This window comes from Dermacentor silvarum, chromosome 1 (genome assembly GCF_013339745.2).
Source record: "Dermacentor silvarum isolate Dsil-2018 chromosome 1, BIME_Dsil_1.4, whole genome shotgun sequence".
Lineage (NCBI taxonomy): Eukaryota > Metazoa > Arthropoda > Arachnida > Ixodida > Ixodidae > Dermacentor > Dermacentor silvarum.
In genome coordinates this window covers 176473720-176486649 of record NC_051154.1, presented here as the reverse complement: position 1 = coordinate 176486649, position 12930 = coordinate 176473720, and the positions used below count along the sequence as shown (strand labels likewise).

Sequence of the window (12930 nt, the reverse complement as noted above, 5' to 3'; positions counted from 1 at the left end):
GTATGCGCTGTGCTTTCGCCGCTCAGTTTCCGTTGAAGCGATAGACTGCACGAACCTTCGCTCACTGTGGCGGCCATGCACGTTGGCGCCAGCGTTTCGACAGTGGTTGTCTGCGGTCATCGAGTGTGATCTATTCATGTTTGCTTGTGCGCGCTGACACCACACCAAGTTTTTTTTTTCTCTAAAGTTTCGGTTGCTATTTTGAACTTGGAGTGCACACTGAGCAAGTGTCTCGGAGATCCATGTCTTGGTGATCAGCGCTACCTCCTGTGCCTTCACGAGAGCTAAGCGGTGCGAAGCTCGTTTCTTTGATCTCCATGGTGAACTCCGTTGGCGGAGATCGCCAACGCGGTGACGTTCGTGTCGACTGTACACAGAGACAACGTCACTGCTGCGCAAATCCAAGCAAGTCGATCCCCTCCAAGCGTAGTATGAGGCAGGGCATTATTAGAGATTTTTTTAAGCCGCACTAAGGGGCCTAATAATTTTTTTTTTCGGTCCCCACGACCTCGGAAAATCGGTTGGCGACTGTGCGGAGCGCCCTAGCCTAACAGCCACATGTTTCTGCCAGCCGGAACTTTCGAATTATCCGAATAGAGCCGCGCAGCTCTATTCGGATAATTATCCAGTAGAATTTGCATCGACAATGACGGGACCACTCAAATTCTTCGAATTAACCGATAACCGAGTTAGAATTATCGAGGTTTTACTGTATTAAGACTTACCGGCAAGAAAAGAACTACCTCTTTATGCTCCCCCAACACGCACGAAGACAAGTTTTACTTGCGAGCAGGCGGCAAAAAGTCTGATCTTCACTTGCCACCATGGCAGCCTTGCAATGGCGACAGTATCCTCAAACTCCACAAGGCCACAAGCCAGTCATGAGGGCGTTCACAGTGCCAGGCCCCACTGCACTGTGAACGCCCTCATGACGGTTAATGCACATGCCGCATTGGGGACGGAAGGGCCGTCACTCACTTCCACGTCGTCAATGACGTGGAAGCGCCAGACGCTATGGGAGTAGGAAACGTGTCATGACCACCCTGTTTAGATGTCACTATCAGTGGGGACTGCTGTCCGTGAAATGTCCATGCGCGGCAATTTCACTATCTAGGGGTCTGCGCGAACAACATTTCCCTGATTCGGGGCTTGTGATTATGGCTTACGCAGTCATCCAATACATGAAGTTCAATGGCGACAGGCTGTGGGCTTCATCGTAGCTATATAAACCGAAATTAAATATTGAACAGGTACATATTAACAAGGTTTTACTGTACCGACACATTTTTTGAGAGAGAGATAAAAAAGGTAAAGGAAAGACAGGGAGTTATATCCGGTTGGCTACACTGTACCGGGGGAGAGGTAAAGGGATGCAAAAGAAAAGAGAGAGAAAAACAAGTAAAGGTAAAAAAAAGGAAAGAAAATCAAACACACACACAAAACGGAACCGTTTCTGTGGGCACTGTCACGCAGTCTGCGAAGGCGTTCTCGTGTTGCATAGTGTCAACGTTCCATCCTACGTAACACAGTGCAGAGTCACAATTTGTCACTGAGTCCGGTGTCTTTTAAATAATGCAGCAGTGCCTTCAGGGCCACTCGCGCCGTTGTTTGTGTAGGCCAGTTACCAAGGATTTTTTTGATGTTGTAGAAATTTTACCACATGCTTCTCGCACGTAAAACGATGGTATTTAACAAGTATGCAGGTTGAGAAATACACATTATTGTGATGTCACGACACGGAGTGAAATTTTCCAACGTCGTGCAACAGTAAGAACAAGAGTGCTGCATGCATTTCTTCACCCTGTGCTCACATGTGGCAGCCCCTGCTATTGCAAGAATGAAACAAGCCAATGTATGATGTCATGATACATCCACCTCCTGGGCACTGAAACTGGTTTATTGAAATAAATAAATAAAATAAATAAATTATACCTGTAAAGTATTTAGGGTGCTCCAACACCATCATATTAAATGAAAAGTAGAAAATTTCATGTCTGTATTTCTTCAAAGACAAATTACTGTAGCAGATTTAGCTTTTGGACTGCTCTAGGTTCCTTTTAAATATTGTTGCACTTTCACTTCGTTGCATACTGAGAATGTGTGTATCTGCACATCTATTCTCGCTAAAATGTTGAGAGGCCAGCTTTCCCACAATGTTAACATATCTCTGGAAGATAAATGAGTGTTCAGTAAGCCTAGAATCCAATTTGATTTTTGTAATTGAAGTGAGACATTTTAACTACAGTACAGTGTCCAAATGATTGTGCTTAATGGTACATCTCTCAAACAAAGAAAGCACAAAAGTACACAAATTAGGTCAAGGTCTTCTGTGCACTGCAGTCACACCGCATGCCTTCTCTGTAGCAGTCCTTAGAAAAAAACATTTCAAAGGCTTTTTGCTTTATAGGTTCTTATTTTTTTGTTTATGTTTATTGTTTTTTCGTTTATTGTTCTCTCTCTCGTTTAAAAAGCATCTTTAAGTTGCTGAGGCATTGTTATCCTGCTGTATGACTTTTTTTTATTATTTTATGTAAATTATGCAATTTAATGGACAGTTGATTTTATGGATAATTCCAATACGAAAATACTGTTTGCACTGAGCATTCTTCAACAGTAGTTCTGATAAGGGCAGATTTGGGGGAACTCAATGTGTCTGTGTGCCACACACACACGCACTGGATGACCCAGTGACCATCTACCTGGGTCACTGGGTAGTCGGTGGTGAAATGGGCAGTGCATTGGGCTGCTGTGCTGAGGGCACTGGGTCACCCAGTGGGTGTGTGTGTGCGTGTGTGTGTGTACCACACACACACACAAACAGCCATGAAATGAGCTAAGCTTAGTTTTTAGAGCTTCTGTGTCCATATTTTTTGCTACGGTACGTTAAGGTGGCAAGCATGCGAGAGCGTACACAGCAAGCTGTTTAAGGCTGGTATGGGGAAACTACTTCTGGGCACTACTCCTGCTATACCTGCTATCTGAAATGCTCCCCGTTTATATGATCGATGCACCAGCCTAGCGGAAAAGCACAATGATGTCACTGCAGTGGAGGAGTCGGCTGGATGTGTTCAGATAAGGACAGTCCCAAAAAGGGTCCCAAATATTTTTTATTTTAACTCAAGTTTTTATATTGGGTAGGAAAACCATTCCACACAATGGAAATGAGACTTTTCCCACATACGTCCTTGTTTTGCACAGAAATAAAGTGAGGAAATCGCGTTATCGTGTCACAAAATGTTACAACTTAAAAACCGCATGGTATAGAAAATAGTTTTCTACACATAATCGTCATTTTCTGCACATAAGCCAACACAGTCATCTCCAGTGGCAGCGGCAATGACCGACCCTGTGAGTGCCAGGAGCCGCTATTATGCACGTGCAATGAAGTTTTTTTGGTCCTGTAGTGTCATGATTTACAGCAAGACAAGTGCAGTATAGTTGCCTGACTAATGTGGCTACCAGTATGGGTTGAGGTATTGTCAATGGTTACTACCTACAACAGAACTGGAGCCACGACAAAAATGAGTCTGCCTTTATGTTTGTGACAATGCAACAGAACAGAAAAAAAATGAGCTGTCAGGCATTATAAATTGAAAATGTGGTCTATTTATTGTTATCCAGTAGAAAGTAAACAAAATTCTGGCCATCTGGCATTTCCAACTGGGTCAAGTGTTTCGCTGGACATTTACTCAGAAGTCGAGACTGTCCCGCTAAATTTGGGACGATTGGCAACCTTAATCAATGCTGTTCCCTCTACTGGGATGTAAACTTTAATCATCCAAACCATTAAATCTGCACTGGCAATGTAAGGTCAGAAAACAATATAAAACTAAGCACTGAGGTCCCAATACAGTCTCTGACTCTGGGACCTCCCTCTGTATTTCATATGTCAAAACTTAAAACCACTTTGAAGCAATAAACTTGTAAACCTATAAACTACAGCCTGTGTCTGCTCCCTCTCCCCTGATTCATACCTGCCACACTTTGTAGGGTTAGACAAACTTTTCACTTTACACTGGTTGTAGTTGCAACCTAGCCCATTTTGGCTGCAATATTGAAAAGTGTTCACTCTGACAAGCATAACATTTACACTTGTCTTTCATAGGAAGAATGCTAAGCATGTTCTTTCTTCAGCTTGTTCGTGGAACCTTGTGACATCAAGAATGCAATTGGCCATTTTGTTACAATGTTTCCACACCACAATTTCAGGCTATGGTGAAGTTCAAGTTTTGTGCATTTTTGCATACTGGTTTTTGTGCACCTCATTCACTGCCTTGCTTTGTAAATTTGCTGCTATTCCTAAACATTTTGTAGCATTTTTTATGTGTCTTTGTTTTTACTGTGCGAGTATCGGTGATATTTATGCACGTATACACATGCATTCATGAGAGTAAATACAACATGCCAAAAGGCACCTGCTAATATATTTGTGGTAGTGTAGAGGGAAACCGTAGTAAATACCATACCTGCAGCATCTTTCAAAGTACTTTTTACTTTAGCTCAATCTCGGAGTGTATGGACAGAATTTCATATGGAAGCAATGGTACCTTGACTTTCTACAACTGCTGTATTTCTTACTTTTATGCCCCACACCTTCCCATTCCAGCTTGCAGAGTGCAGTGACTGAGCTCGAGCTGAAGCTAGAAAAAGCAATGCATGAAAACAAATGCCTGCGATTTGAGCTCAAAGCAAAAGAACAGTTCCAAGTTGGAAGCACTTCAGGTAAGACTTTCCTTATTTTCTGCATTCCTAATACCCTCTTCCCCTCTTCCACATTTATTATTTATATTTATTTGCCTTTTAATGCTAGCTTTTTTTTTTCTCTCTTGATCACATAACTAGTATGAGCTTGTGAGATTGTTGTCTTTAAAGGAACCAACAACAGGCCAATACATTTTATGAAATTCTATATAAATTATAGGATGAATATTGCATTGGTAGAAGCAAGCACAATATTAACAGTTCAGTGAGCTACTTTCTTATTAAATCAGCCCAGAAAGTTCCACAAAACAAGATAAGTGGCACTTGTAGTGTATAACTTTGACACAAATGTTATAGCCCCCCTCCCCCTCTCATTTCCTGTGCACATGCTCAAGGGTACATATAAATTACTTACTTAAGCTGTTATCAAGTGCACCATGCTTGTTGTTTTGTAATGCAACAGTAAAGTGTTTTATAGTAGATAATAGTTCAGCTGCATGCATACACCTGGTTGTTGCTTATCCGGATGCTTAGGCATTATACATGCAGATTGTTGTATATCTTGGCTAAAGTTGTCTTCCAAGTTCAAAGTGTGCGTTTGTAGCTTTGCTACCTTAAAATGTTGGTTGCCGCAGTAACAGCTCATAATGAAAGGCTGGTCGTGACTAAAAGCTCAAGTATTAGCTGCTCTTTACATTTCATGTATTGTCTAGTATGTTCTATATCAAAAAACTTACAATGCATTGCATTGCCACAATGTGAAGTTACATTACGTAGTAAAATATGTATTTTGTCAATCTCATTTGCATTGCGAAGCAAAATTTACATAGATTTATAGCTGAATTGAATTTTCTTGAACTGTTCGGTTTAGACTAGTGTGGTTTATTTTCAGTGCCCTAGAAATAACTACAGTTGTGCCTCATTATCACGACCCTTGTTAACATGGACGACTGGAATTATAGACAGTTTTCGTGGGCACTGAACACATTGCACCTTATTAATATAGAAAATCACTGCTTGGGTAGTAGACAGGGCAGAAATGCACAAAAAGTAGAAAAGAAAGGCGCTGAAAGCCTTATGTACATTGACTGCAAAATGTGTGTGGCATGCTAGCGGTGGCGATACACACCACTTTTGGCCCTACCGCACTGGCCTGCACCTCTACCACCGCAAAAACCACGGGATAGATTGAGTACCCACATGCTCTCTGAAGTGTACATACTTTCTGGGACAAAAACTGGACTGTGCCTCCCATTTCTTTCAGCTGCTCTATTGGCATCTTGTGCACAGAAGTCAGTAAAGACAGCTTTTTCTGGTATGTGCTAGCTTCACCAACAAGCTGTAGCTGTCCCTCTTGCACTTGTAACTTTCCTTAAAAAGTAACTTTTTTGGAATTCCATGAATGTGACGCCTGCTGTCACAATACTCGTGGCCTGCGAGGCACTGCAAATTGCACCACAATATTTTGAAGACACCGGCGACCATAATAACGTAATGAGCAGAAACACTAATTACTGTACTTTTTCCTAATAAGTGTTTTCCATCAAGATTCATTACTGGGGACAACTCTCTTTTTGGACAGTATTCATTCAGAAACCAGTGTTCATATTAATGAGGCATGACTGTATTCCTTTAGCCTAACAAAATAATTTTAAACATGAAGGGTATTGCTTAAATAACTATAATATAAAATAAAATAATAAATACCTGCCATTCATGATAGATCTTGTCACAGTGCACTACATCAAAAGAACCATATGTTATCGAAATTGCCCTCCTTGCTTCCTTTTAAGATGTTACTTTACGTGGCTGCTATCCACTAAGCACACAATGCCAACTTGTGAATGTGCGCTGTCTACTTGTTGTGGTATGAAAGAGCACAGTCCCACACATCCACTTTATTTGTGGAGATGGGTTTGTGCTAGGCTCACCCTACGAGCGACAGTTGGGAAACAGCACGATGCAACGCATGAAGGTGCTATGGCTCTGTGATACGGCACAGAGAAGGCTCCGGAATCAGATCGCCCACAAACATGGGTTTATTAACCAAAGATACAGCACAGTGCAACAGTCAGAGCGCATATGGACAAAGGTTCATCACAAGACATGAGTATGTGTGCCCGCTGCGCTAGAACTAACCGTGTCCATCAAGCGTAAGAATGAGAAGTCGCAGGAGCAAAGGTCCCCTGTAACCAACTCATTGCGGGCCTGTGAGCATCTGCTGCAGCAATGAAGTGCTCAGTGGAAGAGAGCTAGGGTGGAGAGGGCGCCCGGGGGCCGCCAATCAAGGTGCGTCCCGGTGACGTCTGCTCGCGCAGTGACTCGACGCTATTAGGGAGAAGCACGGTTTGCCAGGGAATTTAGCTTCGGTGCGCTAGTTTTGTCCGCCATGTTGCCACTGGGGCGGCGGTTCCCGTAGATTGAGCTAAGCACAGTGCGCGAACTGGGGGACAAGGCGTGGGAAGGCACCTCGATCTCCATTTTTCCCCCTCCTAAAGACAGAGGCCAGCCTGCAAAGGAGCTGATCGAGACCAAATGGCAAGGTTGACTCTGCCAGAAAGGCTAAGCCAGCGGGGCAAAGTCCAAAAGGGCGTTGTCATCTTTGTCAGAGCCAGGAGAGGAAGAAGATGCCACAGCAGTTCAAACAGGCAAATACGAGGGCGAATTAGAAAGTCTTTGTCCTTATTTTTTTTAGCCAAATTATGGCTGTAAATGAGAAGTCAACTTATCCATTCCCAGCGTTGGACCTTTCTTGGACCGTCTCGGCCTTGTCTGCCGGTAGCTCCATGGCCTGGCGCTACTGTTAGTTGAAGATGGCGGTTGTGCTTCACACATCCACGGTGTTCGAGCAAGGAAGTGTGATTCGTTTTCTATGGAGCAAGGGACGAACGCCCATCGAAATCCACAGGGAAATGCAGCCCACCTGTGGGGAAAGGTGTCTCGCTTTTAGAAATGTGAGGTGGTGGTGTTGTGAATTCGCAAAAGGCTGTGAACCAAGACAGCCGTCTGACGGTGGTTCCACAGTCAGCCGGACGAATTCTACCACAGGGGCATCTAAAATTTAGTGCCGCAATGGAACAAATGTCTGAACCGGCGTGGAGACTGTGGAAAACTAGTGTAAGGTACGTAGAATAGTATGTATATTTGTAATTACTTGTATGTACCTTATTTTGGCTTATAAAAAATAAGGGCAAAGACTTTCTGATTCGCCTTCAAATGTCGCTTTACTTGATGCGAGTCCAGATGCCTGCCAGCACCTCTACCACCGCAGAAACCACGTGATAGATTGAGTACTCACATGCTTAGTGTACATACTTTCTGAGATAAAAACTGGGCTGTGCCTCCCATTTCTTTCCGCTGTTATATTGGCATCTCGTGCACATAAGTCGGTAAAACAGCTCTTTCTTGTATGTGCTAGCATCACCAACAAGCTGTAGCTGTCCTTACTGCACTTGTAACTTTCTTAATACCACTTTTGCTGGTGCGCCCTTGCTGGTCCCGCACACCAGCAAGGGCGCCCACTGCCAGGAGGTAAGTTGGCAGGCGAGGAAGGATGGGGAGGAACAGCACCATGGGACGGCACCATGGGAAATCACCATGGGAAATCACCATTAGACGGCACCGTGAGACGGCACCGTGAGACGGCACCATGGGACGGCACCATGGGTCAGCCAGCAACGTTTTAGGTCCACCAGACAGGAGCTGCCAGGAACGCGCGAGACATAGCTGCCATTTTGGTGCAGCAGCCACCACGAAAGTCTCTGGGCTTCCAGGTTTGCGTGCTGACTGCAACGGCTGGCCAGGATGATGGGCAGCCGCAGTAGTCAGTGTCGTGTTGTCGAGGGGTTGGAGGAAGATTGAGAGATGTCAGGTTTTACGAGTACGAACGAATGACGCGCTTATTGTTACGCCATGTTGTCTTTCTCCCCGAGTCCCCTTGTCGCCGTCCCAGCCTTCCTAGCGGTGGGGGTCCCAACAGGTATGTGGCACCCTCTCTGGAAAGCGTCAAGAGTTCCCATGACACGACAGCCAAAGCAACCAGAGCAGCGGTAGCCAGAGCAAGCACCCTCGACCAGCGGCCAGAGCTTGATTGGGCAGATCTGCCCCTATGAGCTGAAGCCTAGGTAACAGGATTGCAGCAAAGCTGGCACGAGTTCGTGGTCCCCAAGTCAGGAGTCAGCCACTGCGGGTCCTACGTAGTGGCTGACTGAGAGACTGCAGGCCTCGTGGCCAGCAACAGACTGGCAGCATGGTAGAACCAGGCACAGGGAGAAGACTGGATGATGCAGGGGTAAGGACAGGAAAGCTCCCCGGCATAGCCGGATTGCCAAGAAAGGATCCTGCTTGACATATTGCCCAAGAAGGGGGGCGTTTGCCAGGCTTAGGATTGGGCCACACGAGGCCACAAGAGCCTGTCACCATTTGGTATGCGCCCTCACGCCGCAGCTGCATTTCTCTGTTCACTGGCACGGTAGGGAATAAAGTTCAGCTACTTGCTAATGGGAGAAAGCTGACTAGGCACTTCATAAGGCAGGTCAGCACAAGAGAGTGTATTAGGCAGAAATGGCCTGTAACTGCTTCAGTGTGTGCCCTTGCACCGTACTGGCATTCCTCTGTTCATCGGCATGGTAGGGAATGAAGTCCGGCTACCAGCTAGGAGGAGAAAGGCTGCCTAGATGCGTTTCTGCAGGTTGTATCGACGGTGTGACTTGGGGCCAGCAGGGTCATGGTTTGCCTGCAGTTTGATGACTGCATCCCCCTCTTTCCAGTTGCTGCTTCTGGCAACGAAAGGTTTGAGGTCAGACGGTAACTGGACTGCAGACTGGTCTCCCTTGGAAGTCAGCCAACTTCTACACCAGAGGGGACATTTTGGTCTCGACTCAGTTTGGGCCCAACTACTTGGCCAACAAGGAGGCAGAGATGCCTTTGGCAGCATCACTCGAGACGTGGTTGCGCCTGAGAACGAGACCGCTGACACCGTAGTGCACGTCCCTATGTGACCAGTCGTATTGGGCCTTCTGTCAAGCTCGCACTGTTGAGTCTACGCGGGAAAAGCATTGGCGGGAAACGCCATGCATGGCACGAAAAAAACCGAAAGAAGGTGGCGATCCAGGTGGCAGCGCGGCTCGTGAACACATAATAAAAGAAAAAAGAGAAAGTGTTTGACCAGGGAACCGCGGGTGTCGGTCTCTTCTCTGCCGCTACATTATTGGTGCCGAAAACCCAGGAGAAGGCCGACATCCATCACACCAATACCGTACTGAGGATGGAAAAGTTGTGCAGGCATCGAGGCATCCTATAGGTGCCACTATACAACTCCTTTCCGCGGCCAGGGAGGTGCTTCTGCAAGGCACTCAACCGTCTTCCGCCGACCTGCACGACAGGCTGCACGACAAAGACAAAGCTCTCGCTGATCTGGATAAACCAATTGCAGATCTTTTTGAGGGTGACGAGTTTTAGGAAGAAATTAAGGGTGCCATCGAGTATCACGAAAAGATCATCAACGCCGTCAGCTGACTTCAGTCTGCGCTGAACATGTGTGCGTCGGTTGGTCCTGCCATCGTCGAAGGCAACCAGCCGAGACGTGACGAATCCAGCAGTGGGCCATGGGAATGGCTCACTCGATCGGTGGTCAAGACCTCGCCGATCACAGCAGTCCACGAGCACCAGCCCTATGAGTCGCCTTGCCTAATCTTCAAGTACCTGTCTTTAGCGATGAAAACTGCGAGTGGCAGGGGTTTTGGGAGCACTACGAGGCGACCATTCACACGCATCCCGAGCTCACTGACATCGAGAAGTTTAAGTATTTGAGTGAGGACTTAATGGCTGGAGCTGCAAAGCATGCCATCGTGGGAATACTCCTGACAGAAGCCAACTACAAGATCGCCATCAAGGTGCTCACCGACCGTTTTGGCCGTAAGGACATCCTCATATGTGACCAAATCGACAGCCTACTTGCCATTGAACCAATCAAGTCAGCGTCACTAATATCGAGGCTGCGGGACCTGTAGGAGCAAACACAGTTCAGGACCAGCTGCTTGGACAGTCTTGTGGTGCCATTGCAGAGTACGTGGTTGTTTTGAACCGAGTGCTGATGCGCTCATTGCCAGAGAACCTGCCGATCTTGTACCAGAAGCGCACGAAGTCCGATGCAGGCGCGGACCTCTGCAGATCAATCCAATCAAGAGAAGAAAAAGTGAAGGCAATCATGAGGTTCCTTCAAGTTGAAGTGGAAAGGAGGAAGGAAGGTCGTCTGTCACGCGAGAAGGGCCCTTCAGGGAGGACATTAGTAAACCGCAAAGTAGCGGATGTCATGACACCGCCTCATCTACCGTCTGCCCTAGCACTAGCAGCACTGTCCTCATCACCAGGTGCCACTTCAATACCTGGACCGACTACGTGTCCCCTATGCGGTCTCCAAGGACATGTGATGCGTGATTGCCGGACTACACTACCTGCGGAAGATAAGCGCCAGCCAGCAATGCTGCTTTACGTGCGGAAAGCAGGGGCACGTTGCTCGCAGTTGCCGAACCGCAGCATGGCTCAAGTGTGACCGATGCTCAGGACGCCACCTTTCTACATTGTGTGAGATTTGGAGCCAACTTGTCACCCACAGTCCGCAATCCACTGCTCCTGTCAGAGCTGAAAACCGAGAGGCGGCCATGCGAGAAAGGCAGGTAACATCTCCTGCGAGCAGCACGCGATCGTCATCTGTGTTGCTCTAGACAGCCACAGTGTGGGCGTCCGGGAACCGTAGCCGCGTGCCATTACGGCTGATGCTTGACACTGGCAGCCAACGCATGTTTATACGTAAAGACCTGTCGCAGCAGCTATCTCTTCCTTGCACCGGAAATGAAGAGTTAGACGTGTGCACATTCGGCGGCTCCAGATACACACGGCATTACCAGTGTTGAAGGGTGAACGTCACACTATGCGGCCGCACAGAGTCTATTGAAGTCAATCTAGAAGCTCTGGAGGTTCCGGAGGTCTGTACCATAAAGAGTCCGGCCATAGAGCACACCGTTATCGACGTGATTCGTGACCACAATTTAGCCTTCGCGGATGGAGCTCCAGCGGACCAGCTTCCAGACTCGACAATAAGTGTTTTAATCCGGTCAGACAACTATTGGAGGGTAGTGACCAGACATGTCGAACGTTTCACCGACAACCTATGTGCAGTAGAGACTATATTTGGCCGAGTTCATCAAGGAATGTACGCTAGTACCTACCACCCGCTGTCATCGCGGAACACCAGTGCAACTGCCCCTTTCCTGACTTGCTCCGACTCCTGGCACACTGAGACCATACCAGGAGAACCATCAGAGATGTGGCGTTTGGATGCCATTGGTGTTACCGACACACAGGGTGATCACAATGTCAACAAGCACCCAGCACTCATCCACTTTCGAAGCGCAGTGCACAAGAGCGCAGGACGCTACGTAGTACCGTTGACGATCAAGACGCCAGGTCTCACGTCATGCATGAACCGGACGGTAGCTGAAGGTAGGCTCAAGCGTCAGCTTCAGCGGTTTGAGCATCAGCCAGAACTTCTACGCGAATACAATGCAGTCATCAGCGAGTACTTTAAGGAAGGCCATGCGGAGAGAGTAGTGCCGTCTGAACCGCTCGGACAGACTGTCTATTACTTACCTCATCATGCTGTAGTACGACGTGAAGCCATGACTACAAAGGTGCGCGTCGTGTTCGATGCCTCATCTCATGAATACGGTGAACTGTCTTTGAATGACGTGCTCAATAAAGGCATCAAGCTTGGTCCCGAACTACTGCAGCTGCTCTGGCAGTTTAGGTGCAACAAATTTGTTCTCACCGCTGACATCCGGAAGGCATTCCTCCAGATATATATCTGCTCGGAAGATAGAGATGCTCTCCGTTTTCTGTGGATCGACTGACTACCGACATGTGAGCATCCCATACGGACAGTCGTCGAGTGGCGCATGACCCGCGTCCCTTTCGGAGCTTCTTCTAGCCCGTTCTTGCTGTCAGCAACCCTGCAGCACCACCTTGAAACATGGAAGATGAAACACCCGGACATTGCAGTCGCCTATAGTGGTCATTCTACGTGGACGACTTGGTAACCGGCACGGCTTCCTTAGAGGAGGCTCTGGAGATATACCGGGAAGCGAGTGCCGTTATTACCCTCGCAGGAATGGAACTCAGAAAATGGTGCTCAAACTCCCGCCTACTCTGCACTCACTTCTTGAACGACGG

The 12930-nt window shown here is 47.1% G+C and overlaps 1 protein-coding gene across 5 annotated transcripts in view; it reads left to right on the top strand.

Annotated features, from left to right (window-relative positions):
* The window catches only part of LOC119436439 (rootletin-like), a 199970-nt gene that overhangs the window by 152765 nt on the left and 34275 nt on the right, over nucleotides 1-12930 (top strand). For all 5 annotated transcript variants that reach the window (XM_049657710.1, XM_049657691.1, XM_037703285.2 and 2 more), the window contains one exon: nucleotides 4607-4722. In XM_049657710.1, coding sequence (XP_049513667.1) covers nucleotides 4607-4722 — 116 coding nt within the window. The remainder of the gene's footprint in view (nucleotides 1-4606; nucleotides 4723-12930) is intronic.